This window comes from Lampetra planeri, chromosome 37, assembly GCF_965212315.1.
Source record: "Lampetra planeri chromosome 37, kcLamPlan1.2.h2, whole genome shotgun sequence".
NCBI lineage: Eukaryota > Metazoa > Chordata > Hyperoartia > Petromyzontiformes > Petromyzontidae > Lampetra > Lampetra planeri.
This window is the reverse complement of record NC_136143.1, coordinates 1,348,919-1,362,833: the sequence shown is the minus strand read 5'-3', so window position 1 is coordinate 1,362,833 and position 13,915 is coordinate 1,348,919. Positions and strand designations below refer to the sequence as shown.

Below are 13,915 nucleotides of genomic sequence, written 5' to 3'. Positions count from 1 at the left end.
CACCTATTGCGCAACTTGGTTGTGTGCAATTGAATCTGGTACGTGTGGACGTCTTCGCAACCGGTTGCAATCAGTTGCACAACCGAGTCAGGTTGCCGACACGTTCTTTCAAGCAACGAACTTCGAATCGAGTTCTGAGTAACGCGTTTGCAACCACTTAACAATCCTGAACGTGCCGCTGTTACATTTCCTGCTTTGCGCTCGGACGTGGTGGACAAAGCAGTCGCTCGCACGCGGCCACGACGATGTCGACGAGTTGCGATGACCGATCGCGCTCAGGTGTGGCCCAGGCTGCTCGCGGTTTGCGCGTCACAAGGGGCCCGCGGTGACGCACGCCACAGAGACGATGACGACAACAACAGCCCCGATGACGTCACGCTGGTGTAATTGCCAAAATAAATTTTTATTTCTCGCGTGCAATTAACATGTAAGCACCAGGTATGTACAACTCGCGTCGTCTATCAAACATTGCCTTCCCCCGGCGGGCGAGGGTGAGGGGGTGGGGGGAGAGATTTCTCCAAACTTTTTTTTTGTCGTAATGTTGCAACCGCTTTTAATTGTTTTTGTTTTTAAATGTGAGTTTACATAAATATATTAGTAAATAAATATCTCATAACAACATCTCTAAATATTTTCTGTTTGACATTATAAAGAATAGGCACGTACAGAGAATGTGATTAAAAACTCAACTGACTTTTTTTTGCTTTTTGTGTTCGTTCATTTTGAACGCAAACCATACGTCAAAGCGCCTGGGACCCCGCAGGCAGGTGATAGCTTCGTAGAATAGCTGTGGATAGAGCATGGAAGTGGTGGTGGTGATGGATAGTTGCCTCGCAAAAGTGAGGTTGGATGGGAGGTGAACCGACAGATAGTGGTTGAGAAAGGCATGAGGGGGGGGGGGGGGCTGGATGCGATCCTGAATTAACCACTCTTAAAACAACAATAGCTGCTTTATATATATTGTACACGTATAAAACCACTTCTTAAAACTCTGGCTTTGACGTTTTGCTATTCTACTGCCCGAATGGAAATATGCAAAAGCCACGTCATCATGTTCCTCTTTGCGATGCACCCGCGACGCGTTCGCGCACGACCCGAGATGACGTTCAACTTTTCTCCGCAACCGACGATCATCGTCGTTGTCGTCGTCACGATCATCATCAGCAGCAGCAGCAGCATCAGCAGCAATAACAACAAGTAACAAAACAGTAACTTCGACAAGAGCGGCTTGGCTCACGAAGGGTCGCGTCTCGCATCGCCACCGAACCAACGAGGCCACGTCCAAACCCCCGAGAGGCTTCCCCTAGACGTGAAGGGGCAGCCCCTGCAATGCCTCGCTGCGGCCGCTGCTGGCGGAACGGTCTCCACCGGAGGGAGCCCGACCTAGAGCCCTTCGCCCCACACCACACGTGACCTACCTATCGACTGTGGTTAAAAACCCATGTCTGCTGCTAGTTGGATGGACAGAGGGCAGGGGGGATGGGGAAGGATTTAAACTTTCCAATTATTTGAACTGCCGCACCGGGAGAAAGAACTCTGGATTGCAAGTCCAGTGTGATAACCATTACATCACGCAGCGCCCTCAAAAACGTAAAATGCAGTACAATATATACACACACATATATAAACATAGAGATGTGAAGGAGATGCGTGGCAGCGACACGCGATGGTAGAGGATGGCCCAAAGCGGCACTCGACGCGTACTCATGCTCGCAGTTGCACGGCACAATTCAACGTTGTCCGGACCCTGACCTCACATCCCAGCAACGAATCATCTCAAGTGCGATCCTCCTTGCAAAAGATATAACACGTGCGATCGTGGATCGTTCGAGGGTGGTTTTCAATACTCTCTCCCTGCGGAGCATACGCACCCAGCGAGCCGATGAACGGACCGAAAGCAGAGAGCGTTGAGGATCACGAAAGGTATTTCACTGCGCAGGGTTTAACGGCTGTGATGTGTATCCTCTCCGATGGGATTCCGCTTGGTACGTGTTCTGCATGATGTCCGACGTTTCACTTCAACGTGCCGAGCTTTTTTCTCGACTCCGTTCCTGAATAAGCTCCCAGCACGTGCAGCAAAACGTCAGACTTCATGTACAACCCCAACACACACAGACGCATCGGAGAGGCATAACGTATTTTGTTGGCAATGCATTCGCTGCGAAGGTGAACCACACACGCAACGTGCGGCACCTCGTCGGGGGTCTCCCGTCACAAAGAACGAGACGCCGAAGCCACGAGGGGTCCGTGGCATCCGAGCTCAAGAGCGTGCAGCGTCAAGTCCCCTGGCTCCGATGAGAGGCGCTCACTTCGCGTCGCCGCTGCTGCTGCCTGGGCGCGTGCGTGCCCGTTGCGTGTGGGGGGGATGCATTTAAGAGTATTCGGCTGTGCACTTCCACACGACGATAAGCCACTGTTTGTTCCGCTATCATAAAAACGAGCTATATAGCTCTGGGCCTTACCTGGTAAAATAAAAAAATTGTAGTTTAAATGTTGAGGCTTTTACTTCGTTTAAAATGTATTAAACTTGTAAAATATCCAAGCTGACACATACACACAGTCCCGCTTATCTCTCGCAGTGTGGACCAGGTTGTACTTTTGAGCGTTTCAGGTGGGTTGATGCTTGCGCACATTTACAATCAAATTAAATATCTTATGGGAGAATGAAGCACTTGATGTAAGCTCACCTACAGAGATGGCAGACAAAGATAAATATCCCCCGTATAGTCTCAACATAATTTTTGGGGCAAGTTCTTTCAGCGAGCAGCCTATGAAGGCCGGCACGGCACATGATGGGTTGGGTGGCTAGAACCACGGTCGCCTTTGTCTCCCGAGTGGCGATGTTTTCACACCGCATCAGGTACAAATATGGAACACACACACAGAGACAAACAACAGGTGGGCAGATATACACAGACACAACAGGTAAGAAGATGCACACACACACACACGTATCGACACAGGAGGACTCGCAAGACACACACACGCGCGCAGATGTCAGCGTCTCTCTCGCTCGACCCAGCTGATATTTTTTCTCTCTGTGATCCACACCCTGACCCCAGACCAACACACAACCCCTGGTTCGCATCCCTTAACTTCACCCGCTTCAGCCGATTCGCAACGCTGCCAAGTCCGTGGAACTTTTGGCGGTGGCCTGGTGGATGGATAGCCGAGGGAGGGAATGGTTATGAAGTAGCTTGGTGGTAACTGATGTTTGTGCTCGTGTTTATTCACCAGGGCAAGATTGATGTGGTCTAGGTGTTTTAGCCAGTCATGGCGTGTCGAAGCAACGTAGTTAAAGTTTTGGGTGAAACAAATAAAAATAACATTTTTATTTACAACCAGCTACAACCCCCCCCCACCCAGCAGTTACTTTTGCAAGGATGAGCCACCCAGCAGCACAGAGGGTCGTTATTATTACAGAATTGTCAGAACTGATAACGACAATAACATGAATTCACGATCATCGGTAACCATCTTGAAACTGTGAAATTTGCGACAAGACAGCAACTTGGAAAATTAACGCCCCGTCAGACGACGGTCACGGCATCTTGGGTTGGCTTCGCAGGACGACGACGATGATGGCGATGGCAGGAGTACGAATGCTCTTAATTCGGTCCTGTAGTACTGTACCAAGCAGAAGCAGGGCCCGGAGTTCTGTGGCAATGGTGGAAAGCCAGCAAATGGTGCGCCGCTTCTCCGATTCACGGAATGGAAATATCTCCCAGGACACGGCCATTGTTCACACAACCCTTTAGCTGCACAACACGTGAACATTACGGCTCTTTAGCCGCACAACACGTGGCATCACGGCCCTCTAGCCGCACAACACGTGAACATCATTGCCCTTTAGCCGTACAATACGTGACGTCACGGCCCTCGAGCCGCATACCACGTGGCATCAAGCTGTCGCGTCGGCAAACTCACTCGTGAAATAACGGGGCCATTTTAAAACCATTCAATTGGTTTTACCACCCCGTATATTTTTCGTGGTTGTGCTGTTCAGCTCTCCGATGAGATCTCGCGTTGTGGCTCGTAAATTTCGGCGCGATGTCCGACGTTTCACGCCGCATACTGGGGGTTAGCTTCTTGTGCAGAAACCGTTGTTTCCGGAATTCTGTTCCTGAAGAAGCTCCCAGGATGCGGAGCGAAACGTCGGACACAGGTGCTTGAACAACACGCGGTACGACCGGAAAACGAGGTTTGTTTTAACACTTGCGTAGAGGAGAGATCTCGACGTTTCGGCTGAATGCCCTTCTTCAGGAAATATGAAGGTCGGCCGGCAGAAAAGTCGAGACCTCCCTTGCCCTCTTTGTGACAATAAAATTAACAAAAACTGATTATTTATGTTTTGAAATTAACATTTAAACAGGTAATGTCAAAGCGTGGCATCTGCCCACATGCCAAGCGCTGCACCTGACAGCACGTCGCCGCCGTCCCGGCTCGCCGCTTTCTGCGCGAGTCGCAATCGTTTCGCGAGCCTTTTGCGCAATCATTACGTTTCGGCTCTACGCCGAAATTCGTCGTCACACGGTGCCGGGACATTGCCTCCTCTGCGTCTGCGCCACCACCGCCACCGACTCCCGCAGTCCAGGACAGGCTACCGAACACTTGACTCTCCCCGAGAACGCTGCAGGACCAGCAAGCTACGCGGGAATCACAATGGCCTGGCTTTAAATTAGCAATTAAATTAACATTTTTTTGTACACGACGAGAGAAATAAAAATAAACAAATAAATAAAAACCGAACCACTTTAAATATTACAGCCCAGGTTGGTTTTGTTTGTCGTCTTGTGAATCGGCAGAGGCCACTCGCGATAGCACGCGAGCTGCGACGTACAAAATGAAACTTTCAATCGAAAGCGTCACCTGTGGCTGCTTCTGAATTGCCAGGGCAGGCGAGCGCTGGGCCATCGGCCTGAATGGTGAGAGAGTGAAAGAGGGCGACAGTTCACAGGCCAGGGCAGACATGGATGCCGACGAACGCAGCGACACTTTAGGGGCCAATACGAGCGAGTCATTAGGTGGTTCAGCAGTGGAGCGAGCAACTCGCAATCAGAAGGTCGCGAGTTCACATTCCGGCAGGGGGTCGACTCAGCATGCCTCCGCGGGCTGATACATTGTAGGGAAGTCGAGAGTGGTTGTCCTATGGATAGACTCACCCCTGCACGCTAGGAATGTGGAATTTAACGCAGCTTGGCTCGAGTTGTAAACGAGGAGGAGAGCGCCGAGGTCTCGATGCTTTGTTTTGACTCATCGCGACTCACTGGCGTTGGCCATGTACGGAAATTGGAACCCACAAAAGTGACGCCAGCTCTGGTACCGACAATTGAAACGTCTGCTCTGGGCTCGTGGAGTTGCGGCGAGTGAGCGAGGCGGCTCACATCGGTGTGTGCGTGCAAACACACCGATAGGTAGCACGACGTTCCATCACCCTTGCGCACGTGCTACAATCGACAAACGCAAGGGCACAATCTTCGTTTTGCGCACACCCAGTGGCGTGTTTATAAATTAAGGACTTTCAACATGAACCGGGGTTAGGGAAGCATTTAAATAACGAGAGCTTTGCATCAACGCGGGATCGCACCACGTCGATGGCCAGATGTGGTTGAGCGTTCGGTTAAATATGGGGAGTGGCAGCGTGGTGGCTCGCGGCACCACACTACGGACCCGGCGCCCCCGGGTTGGATTCCCAGCCATGGCTAACATCAGTCGCGAGCGATATCTGAACCGGCCGTGGGTCTCCCCGCCTATCGATCGATCGCCAAGCTCGAGCTGACAAGTGTGAAGTATGGACAAACAACCCCCATAACCGACACGGCGTGGGGAGGCCTTCATCCAGCAGTGGCTTTACAAAAGGGCTGAACATTATTTGTAATTAAGTTAAATATTCACTGAGTAGTACCATTGCTTAATCTCTTTTTAAATTTGCGAGGCATTAGCTGAGGTCAATGGTGGCATGTGGCTTCAGGTTCAGCGAACAACAAAGTCCACCTCCGGCCTCCTAGTCTCAGGTCGACTAATTGAGAAACTGGAACGCGCTGGCAGTGGCTTCATCATCAGCGCTGCCCATGCAGCTTCTCAGGGGAATGGCTCTGGTGCAGCCCACCACTGGTGCAGCAGGACCATCACCAGCATCACGCGTTGCCTGCACCGGTCACCAAAAGCTCGCAAAGCTGAGATGGAGTTCGCAGCCAACTCAACACGCGAGCCACGCAATTGCCAATGGGGAGGGGAGTGGAAAGGTACTGGAGAGGTTTCGAGGCAGTTATGTGGCGACCTGCACGATGGTATCAGAGGGAGAGTGGCTGCGGTGGTTATGATTGGCGATTTGCGGTTGCGCTGTGAGGGGCTAACGGACTACACTTTGCAGACAGGAAGTTCCTGCTTGGGATGTGTGGCCAATTAATTATCGAGTATCTTTCGTGCTTGCAAGGGAACAGGAGTACCTGGGGAAAACCCCTGCGTTTTGAGGTAAAAACATCAAAAGTACAACGGTGCCGTTAACCCATTTACTGCGCTTCCTCCTTCATCCAACAAATTAAGAGGCCAACCGACCTCACGCGGGACAGCTGGGTTGAGGAAAGGTGTCGCCACCGTCAACCAAAGTCGTGGCGCAGCGATTTAACGACGGCACGCGTGGGGAAGGTTCAAATCGACCAACTGGAAAGCAGAGGTGACCTGTAACAACAAACCATTCAGCAGTGCTGGGCTGTCAGCTGAGCATGTGCATCTTGAGCAGCCGCATGAACCTCATTGCATTTCCTGCGACGGAGTAGTCGGGGATGGATCCACTGCTGCTGCATCACGGCTATTCCCTGAACGGCGGCGGCGCGTGTCTCGCTTCAAACCAGAAAACTAGAGGTGGAAATTTGTGGACTTATTCAAATTGAGGCCAAGAGGCGCTCTCTGGGTGGGGGGGGGGTCTGGTTTAGGTTGCGGCCAGGGCACCTGCAGGATCACTCAAAGAGAGGGCATCGAGTCTTGTTGTTCAGCTAATGGTGGACAAATAACTGGTGACCAATTTAGTTCAGTACATTCACAATAATGACATATTCTTGCAATAAATAACACAACCGTTTTCGTGTATTATAACAATAATAATGTATATATACACACACACACGTCTAACAACATTTGTTTGCAGTCTCTTATCCCGATGCGCTCCGCTTGGGCGCACGTGACGATCACCGCCGGGGTGGTAACTCGCTCCACAGCACCGGATGTGGCGGCGGTGCCTCGGGGGGGGGGGGGGTGGGTTGCTCGGTGGTGACGTTCGCATGCGGGGCGACAGAGACGGCAACGACGACGATGTAAGCGGAATCGTTTAAGTGCTCGGAGGGACGCGTCCGTCGCGTGGGCCACAACCGCCGCTGCTGCCGCCACCGCGCACCTCTCCCCCGCACCGTCTTCCGCCGCGGTTCATGTTCTCGGACGCGGACGCGACGTGGCATCGCCCCCCCGTGCACACGGTTTTAAAGTTGCCAGGCAAAACGAAAAAAAAGAATGTAACGGTGATATTATTCTTAAACTAGAATGACTTTTGCTGCAATTAAATAAAAAGGACCTATTTTGTTTCAGACCTCTCAGTTGCGTCCTCTGCGTTGCATTTTTTTGCTTCAATTCCCTTGCTGAGAGCGGTCGCCTCAAAAGTTCAAAACCAACGGAAGATGACGCAGTTTGCCCGCGGCTCACGCCGTGGAGGGCGGATGTGTGCAGAAAATAAAAACAACGCGACCAAAAGAACGAAATGAGACGTGACACTGAGTTGAGAGGTAAACTGTGAGCAGGAATCAAATGGTCGCGGGGCAAGGTAGTGGACACGAATCCTGAAGCGTGCAGTTCGTGCGGCGCTCTGCACAGCCACGTCCTCCACTCTCTCGCTCTCTCCTGCAGGCGTCGGTGTCTCCGTGAACACACCCCCGGCGGTTTGAGAGGAGAGCTGTCGAGGAGTTCCTCCAGCGCCAGCAATGGTCCCGTGGTCACTTTCCAGTTGCTATGGGTCCACTGGAGTTATGAACAACAATAATAATAATCACAATAATAGTTGCACTTACACTGGTTTGTAGCTTACTGCTGGTTAGAAAAAACGACACTTTGAGGAGAAGGACGCTTGCGAGCGGACGAGGGGATGAGATGGGGCGGGAAGGGCCGAGTCTTGAAGAATCTGAACGACGACGTGGATGCCACCCCACCCCGCGTGCGTGTGTACGGCGGTCACACCAAGGTGGCGAGTGGGGAGTGAATTTCGTCCGAGTCTCGCTCCATCGATGACGTCGCGTGACCGAGGCCTGCTGGGGCGAGAGCCAAAAGGAGGCAAACGTGACACACGGAACGCAACGGAAAAAAACCACCGGCAAGTCCGGGCGAGAAAACCCTCGTCCGCAATCTGCGACGAGGCTCTGCCATGGGGTACGGCGCTCGACTCGCAGCCTCGACGTTTAAACGGTCCCTCGAGCCACGACCTCGGACGCACGCGCCTCACCTGTCAGCCTCTCCGAGTTGCCCGCCAGGAGCGGCGCGGCGCTCTCCCACCGCTCCCCCGCAGGGCCCCCCTCCTTTGCGTGCCTCGTCCGGCTCGAGTCAGACCTGCTCAAGAGTCTCTCTCCGGCTTCGCGCCCCTTCCCAGAATGCCTCCTGAGCGCCGACCTGCTCAGCGACGGCGACGCAGTCGGCCGCCCGCCGCCGCCGCCGCCGCCGCCGCCGCCGCCGGAGTCTCGCTCCGGATGCCGGGCGCGACTGCCGACCGCTGCCCCCGTGGCCCTGGCCGAGCCCGGGCATGCCTGGGCGCTGGCGCCGTGGCAACGCCGGCCCACGGTGGCGGCGCCGCCGGGGAGTCCCTTGCCATCGCGGCAGCCGAGGCAAACCTCCAGGAGCCGCGTGCCGCCGGCAGGGAGGTGATCACCGATCTGGACCCTGGCGCCGTGGCGGAAGCAGCTGGGCAGCGTCACGTGCTGCGGCGCGGACGGAGGAGGACGCGGAGGAGGAGGAGGAGGACACGGAGAAGACGAGCGACATTCGCATTCTACTTTTGCGGCCTCGGATCGCGAGAGTTCTGTGGCGCTGCCGCGAGCGCCGAGCGCGCCGCGGCAAGAGCACCGAGCGCTGTCGTCGCACGCCCCTTTGCAGTCCCGCATGCCGAGCGACGCCCGTGCCAAATCCACGGCACAATTGCGGCAGCCCCGAGCCTCGGCCGCCGGGGCCGCTTGCGAGCACCGACGCGGCTCGCCGCGTGGCGGGCACGGTGCAGGCGGGGCGGCGTCTGTCCTGGGACGCCGGTGCCCGCAGGCGCCGGCGCTACCGCCCGTGTTGGTGAAGCTGACGGAGCAGCTCTCCGTGTCCATGTGCATCTCGGCCGAGCCGCGGCAGTGCGACGCCTGCAACTGCAGCAGCGACGACGAGGACGACGAAGACGACAGGGCCGGATGGGCGGCCCGGCTCCTCTCGGCCGCCGGGGTCGCCGCCTTCGGCGTACCGGCCGCCGCCGCCGTCACCGCCGCCGTCGCCGTCGGCGGCGCCGCCAGTTCCGGCTCGGAGGCGGCACCCGTCTCCCCCGTGCTGCCGCTACCGCCGCCACTGCCGCCACCCCCACCACGGTAGACGTAGGGGTCGAAGTCGCTGCTGAGCGAGCTGCGCACCGTCGACTGGCTCCCGTAGACGCCGCGCCGGCTGTTGGCATCGTTGGCAGAGTCGAAGAGCGCCGAATCGTCGCTCGCAGTGCCGTCCGCCGCGTAGCCGCTGAACGAGCTATGGTCGCCCCGGCGGCCGCTCTCGCCGGAGCTGTTGCTGTTGTGCCGGTAGTGCTGATGCTGCTGCGGCTGATGCTGCTGCTGCAGCTGCTGTGGCTGCTGCGGCTGGTGCTGGGGGTGAGAAAGGCCGCCGCCACCGCTACCACCGCCGTGGTGCCTCGGCGGCACGTGGTGATGGTGCAGGTGGTGGTGGTAATGCAGGTGCGATAGTTCCCAGCGGCTTTGCTGCTGCTGCTGAGCGCTCGGTTGGTGGCCCGGGAGGGGTGCGCCGCCCCCGCCGCCCTGCGTTTCGGCGGGCGCTTGGCCGCTGTGCTGCACCAGCGTGTGCGTGCCCCGGCGCTGCCCGTAAGTGTACCAGTGTCTGTGTGTCTCCTCCCAGTACGTGTAGTATTCGGCGCCATGCACGTCGCCTCCTGCAATGGCAAAAAGTGGCACGGGTGAGTTCGCCATCCGTCCGTCCTTCCATGTAACTGCACGACGTTAATGACGGGGGGGGGGGGGGGGGGCGCACGCCGCTCCCTCTCGTGTACCTGACACCGGCGGGAATGCGTGGCGAGAAAATCTCTGCGCCTCCGCGCCTCCGTACGCCCGGGGCGGCGCAAACCCCGACCCCCGCTCCGCCGACTCCAACTGCTCCTCGGGCCGCTCCCTCTCGATGCCGCCGCCACCACCCGCACCGTCGACGGGCGCCGCCGCTGCTCCGCCCTCTCCCCGCGCCGCCCCGACCGCGGACGCCGCGGCCGCCGCGGTGGCGGCCCTCTCCACGCCGAAGTAGAGCGGGTGGTGGTGGTGGTGATGGCGCTGAGACGACCTCGCGAACCGGCCGGCTGCCGCCGCGGCGTGATGCGGCTGGCCGTAGCGGCCGCGCTGCTGCTGCGTCGACAGAGGCGGCGGCGGCGCCCGCGGGTCCGACGTGGGCACCCAGCGAGCCCGGCCGGGGTACGGGGGCGGCACACCGACGGCGGCGGACGAGGAGGACGCGGGAGCGCCGCCGCCCCCGCCGTTGCCGATGCCGCTGGGGTTGGCGAGGCCGGCAGGGTTGGCGAGGCGGCCCGAGTGGTGCTGCTGCTGCGGGCCGCCCGACGTCCGCAGGGGCCGCGACTCGAGGCAGGGGATGCCGGCAGGCGGCGAGTGCAGCGCTTCTGCAGAGGAGGAGCAGCAGCGGAGCGGCGTGACCACGAGCACGCGAGCGCGTGGAAAGGTGCGATGGAGAGTGCGCATGGGGGGAGCGGTGGCAGAGTGGGTGGCTTGCCGCACTTGGAATCCGGTTTGATTATTCCTGCCAACAGCAATCAGAACTAGTCCTGGGCCACCCCTAGGTGGACTCAGCCTCAAATGAGTAACTGTTACGGTGTGTAAACATCGCCACTGGGGAGACAAAGGCGGTGGGGCGTGGTGCTGGCCACCCAACCCCTCGTGTGCCCTGCCGGCCTTCATAGGTGCTCGCTAACAGCACTTGCCTCTACAGTCTGTTAAGGCTATACGGGGGATCTTCGTGTTTGCATGCGCGAATGGGTGTATGCGTGCATGCACGTGGGTGTGAGCACGTGCGTGCGTGCACGCGTGCACGTGCGTGCGTTCGCACCTGTGATGTTGAACATGCACAGGGGGCACGTGTGGTGCTGCACGAGCCAGGGGTCCACGCACTCGCGGTGGAACTCGTGGGAGCACGGCACCACCCGCAGCTCCTGCGCAAAACCAACGGAGGTCGTTGTTGTTGTTATTGTCGCGACGGTGAGAATGCGTCACACGTTGCCATGGAGCCACCCCCTCCTCTATGCCGACGGTGTCTTGGGGCGCTTCGCTCACGATCCGCAAATTGCATCTCATCTCAAACATATGAAAGGGCACCCCCCGTGGCAGTCGTCCCTGTGCGGCACAGGGTGACCAGGCGCTTGGCCTGCGAGTGGGCATTTAGTCTGCCGGCGGGGGGCGATGACTGCTGCTGCTCTGTGCGATCTCAATGGAGTCATTTGCGGTGTAATATTTGCAAATTTGGAAGATTTGGTCTGTGATGCCAAATGGCATCAGGGGGAACGTCCACTGCGAAGTGAAGCAATTTACAGTTCGTACGCCCGCTGTCATAACCAGGGTGGCCTGCCATATTTGAACCGCGAACAAACAAGCAGCGAACGCGTCTCCGCTGGGCCGCGTCACCGCAGGGGCGCACGATGAAGCAAGTGCAGTGGAATGTGGGGCGAGACGAGCGAATCATGGGCCAAGGGACTCGGAGGAACTAGAGCAGACGGAGACGCAGAGACAAAGACGGTTTGTTTACGGCTCACAGTCGTTATCGTGCAGAGGTCGAGTAGCAGTGGAAGGGATGAAACGGGCGATGAGTGCGATGGAGGCGTGAGGGGGTCAGGCCTACTCGGCAGAGAGAGAGAGCGGGGTAGGGGGGGGGGAGCGTGAGTGGGAGAATGAAAGGAAAGGTCACATTTGGGGACGAGTGCGTGGTCAGAAAATAAAAAGGACAAAAGAAAAATGGCCGTGGGAGGTGGTGGCGGCTTTTCAGAAGGGGATAAGACCCCTCGGAGTAGGGGGATTTAAAACGATCGCATACTAATGTGAGCGCACACGGGTATGCGAGCTCACGCGCGCAACACACATGCACATGCACGCACGCACAAAGCACGCGCGCGGACACACGCAGCTGGCTAGCGACGGTAATCGCAACAGCGTGTTGCGCGTCGAGGAACACGTCATCCGCACAAGAGGAATTCAAAGGAAAAGTTTTAAAGTGTAACGGGGCTGCATGCTTCCACCTAACTAGGCGTTTCAACGTTTCACCATTACCACCGACTCGTCACCTCCACGCATTGCACAGCCCAGCACACGCCGATTACGTGAGCACGGGATGGTCGGTGAGCATTTCACGAAGGACGTGCGCGGTTCCTAAACCAAACTTTACTTTTTATTTGACCAGTTAAAGGCCCACTGAGCTATGTAGCTATTTTTCAGAAGCGACCTGGCCACAAATGATAGCTCGATGAAGTGGTTTATCACGTGGAAATGTATAGCAGTCAAATACTCTAAACGCATGTTTCTAAATGTGGAAGGAAAAACCTCGAGAAAAATCCACGCGGCTATGGGGAGAGAGACTCCAAATATACAGGCGTCAGGGTCGAGATAGAATCCATACCGAGCGAGGTTAGTTCACATCTCACATCCGTGGCGCTCAACGTGCCTCGGCTTGAGTCGCGCGGAGCCGTGGAGCATGCGGGTTGCTCACGGGTTGCTCGGGGGTTGCTAGAGGGTTGCTAGGGGGTTGCTAGAGGGTTGCTCGCAGGTTGCCACGAGGCGGCAGCCTGGCGATGCAACCAGCGGTGACACGCCGGCTCTCCTGACAGGACCTGGAAAGGCCGAAACCAGTCCAGAGTTTGCACACCTAAAACGAGCCCTGCCCATTGGCAACATGTTTGCAAGGCCGATCAGCCGACAGCATAAAGTTCTGTTTTAATTGTAAGCGGGGATATTACAAATAATGTTATATATTATTGAAGACGCTCCAGGCGGCCAATCAGTGAGGTTTTGCACAATTAGCCGCAGATGAGCTTTTCCCGTCATCTCAGGAATGACCAATGATGAGGGAGCACTGCCCAGTCTCAACACTCAGAGCATTCTGGGTGATTTAGTCAAACACAAATTCATGCTCACGTGGGCACAGAATTTGCACACATACAAAATGGCTGCCTGTGTCAGACCTTCACGACAGGGCCTGTGGCTGACCGCCACGCGCTGCCGAGGCCCGGCGCGGCTAGAACCATCGCCGACAGGGATCACGTTGGCAGCGATCCGCACGGACAGCGAAGACGAATGGAAGACGGTCGATTCAAACAAATCACGGGAAACCAGGCGACGCGTGCTGGAGAGGCGGCCGCTCTTACCTGGCCGTGCTGGAACTCTTCGAGGCACACGGCGCACACCGGGTCCGACGTGCTGCTCGCCCCCTCCGAGAGGTCGCCGGGGTCGAGGGGGGCTCCTCCGGTCGCCCCTCGGGCGCCCCCTCGCCCGCCGCCGGGGCCCCCACCGGGGCCCCCGCCCGATCCCCCGGCCCCCCCCACCGACTTGACATAGTGCCGGGTCTGGAGGCGGCTGATGACGCTGGCGCCCCGTCGTGACACGATGCTCTGCGCGCGGAGACACGACCCATGCGGTTGTTAACA

The 13,915-nt window shown here is 57.1% G+C and overlaps 1 protein-coding gene across 3 annotated transcripts in view; it reads right to left on the bottom strand.

The window, feature by feature from the left end:
• Positions 1 to 384: 384 nt before the first annotated feature.
• Positions 385 to 13,915, bottom strand: part of LOC144730861 (uncharacterized) — a 114,768-nt gene continuing 101,237 nt past the window's right edge. For 2 of the 3 annotated variants that reach the window (XM_078611652.1, XM_078611654.1), the window contains 5 exons: positions 13,637 to 13,879; positions 11,335 to 11,437; positions 10,280 to 10,891; positions 8,486 to 10,162; positions 385 to 8,294 (listed from right to left, as the gene is read on the bottom strand). In XM_078611652.1, coding sequence (XP_078467778.1) covers positions 8,218 to 8,294; positions 8,486 to 10,162; positions 10,280 to 10,891; positions 11,335 to 11,437; positions 13,637 to 13,879 — 2,712 coding nt within the window. In that variant the 3' untranslated portion in view covers positions 385 to 8,217. The remainder of the gene's footprint in view (positions 8,295 to 8,485; positions 10,163 to 10,279; positions 10,892 to 11,334; positions 11,438 to 13,636; positions 13,880 to 13,915) is intronic. The other variant, XM_078611653.1, reaches the window with a different exon arrangement.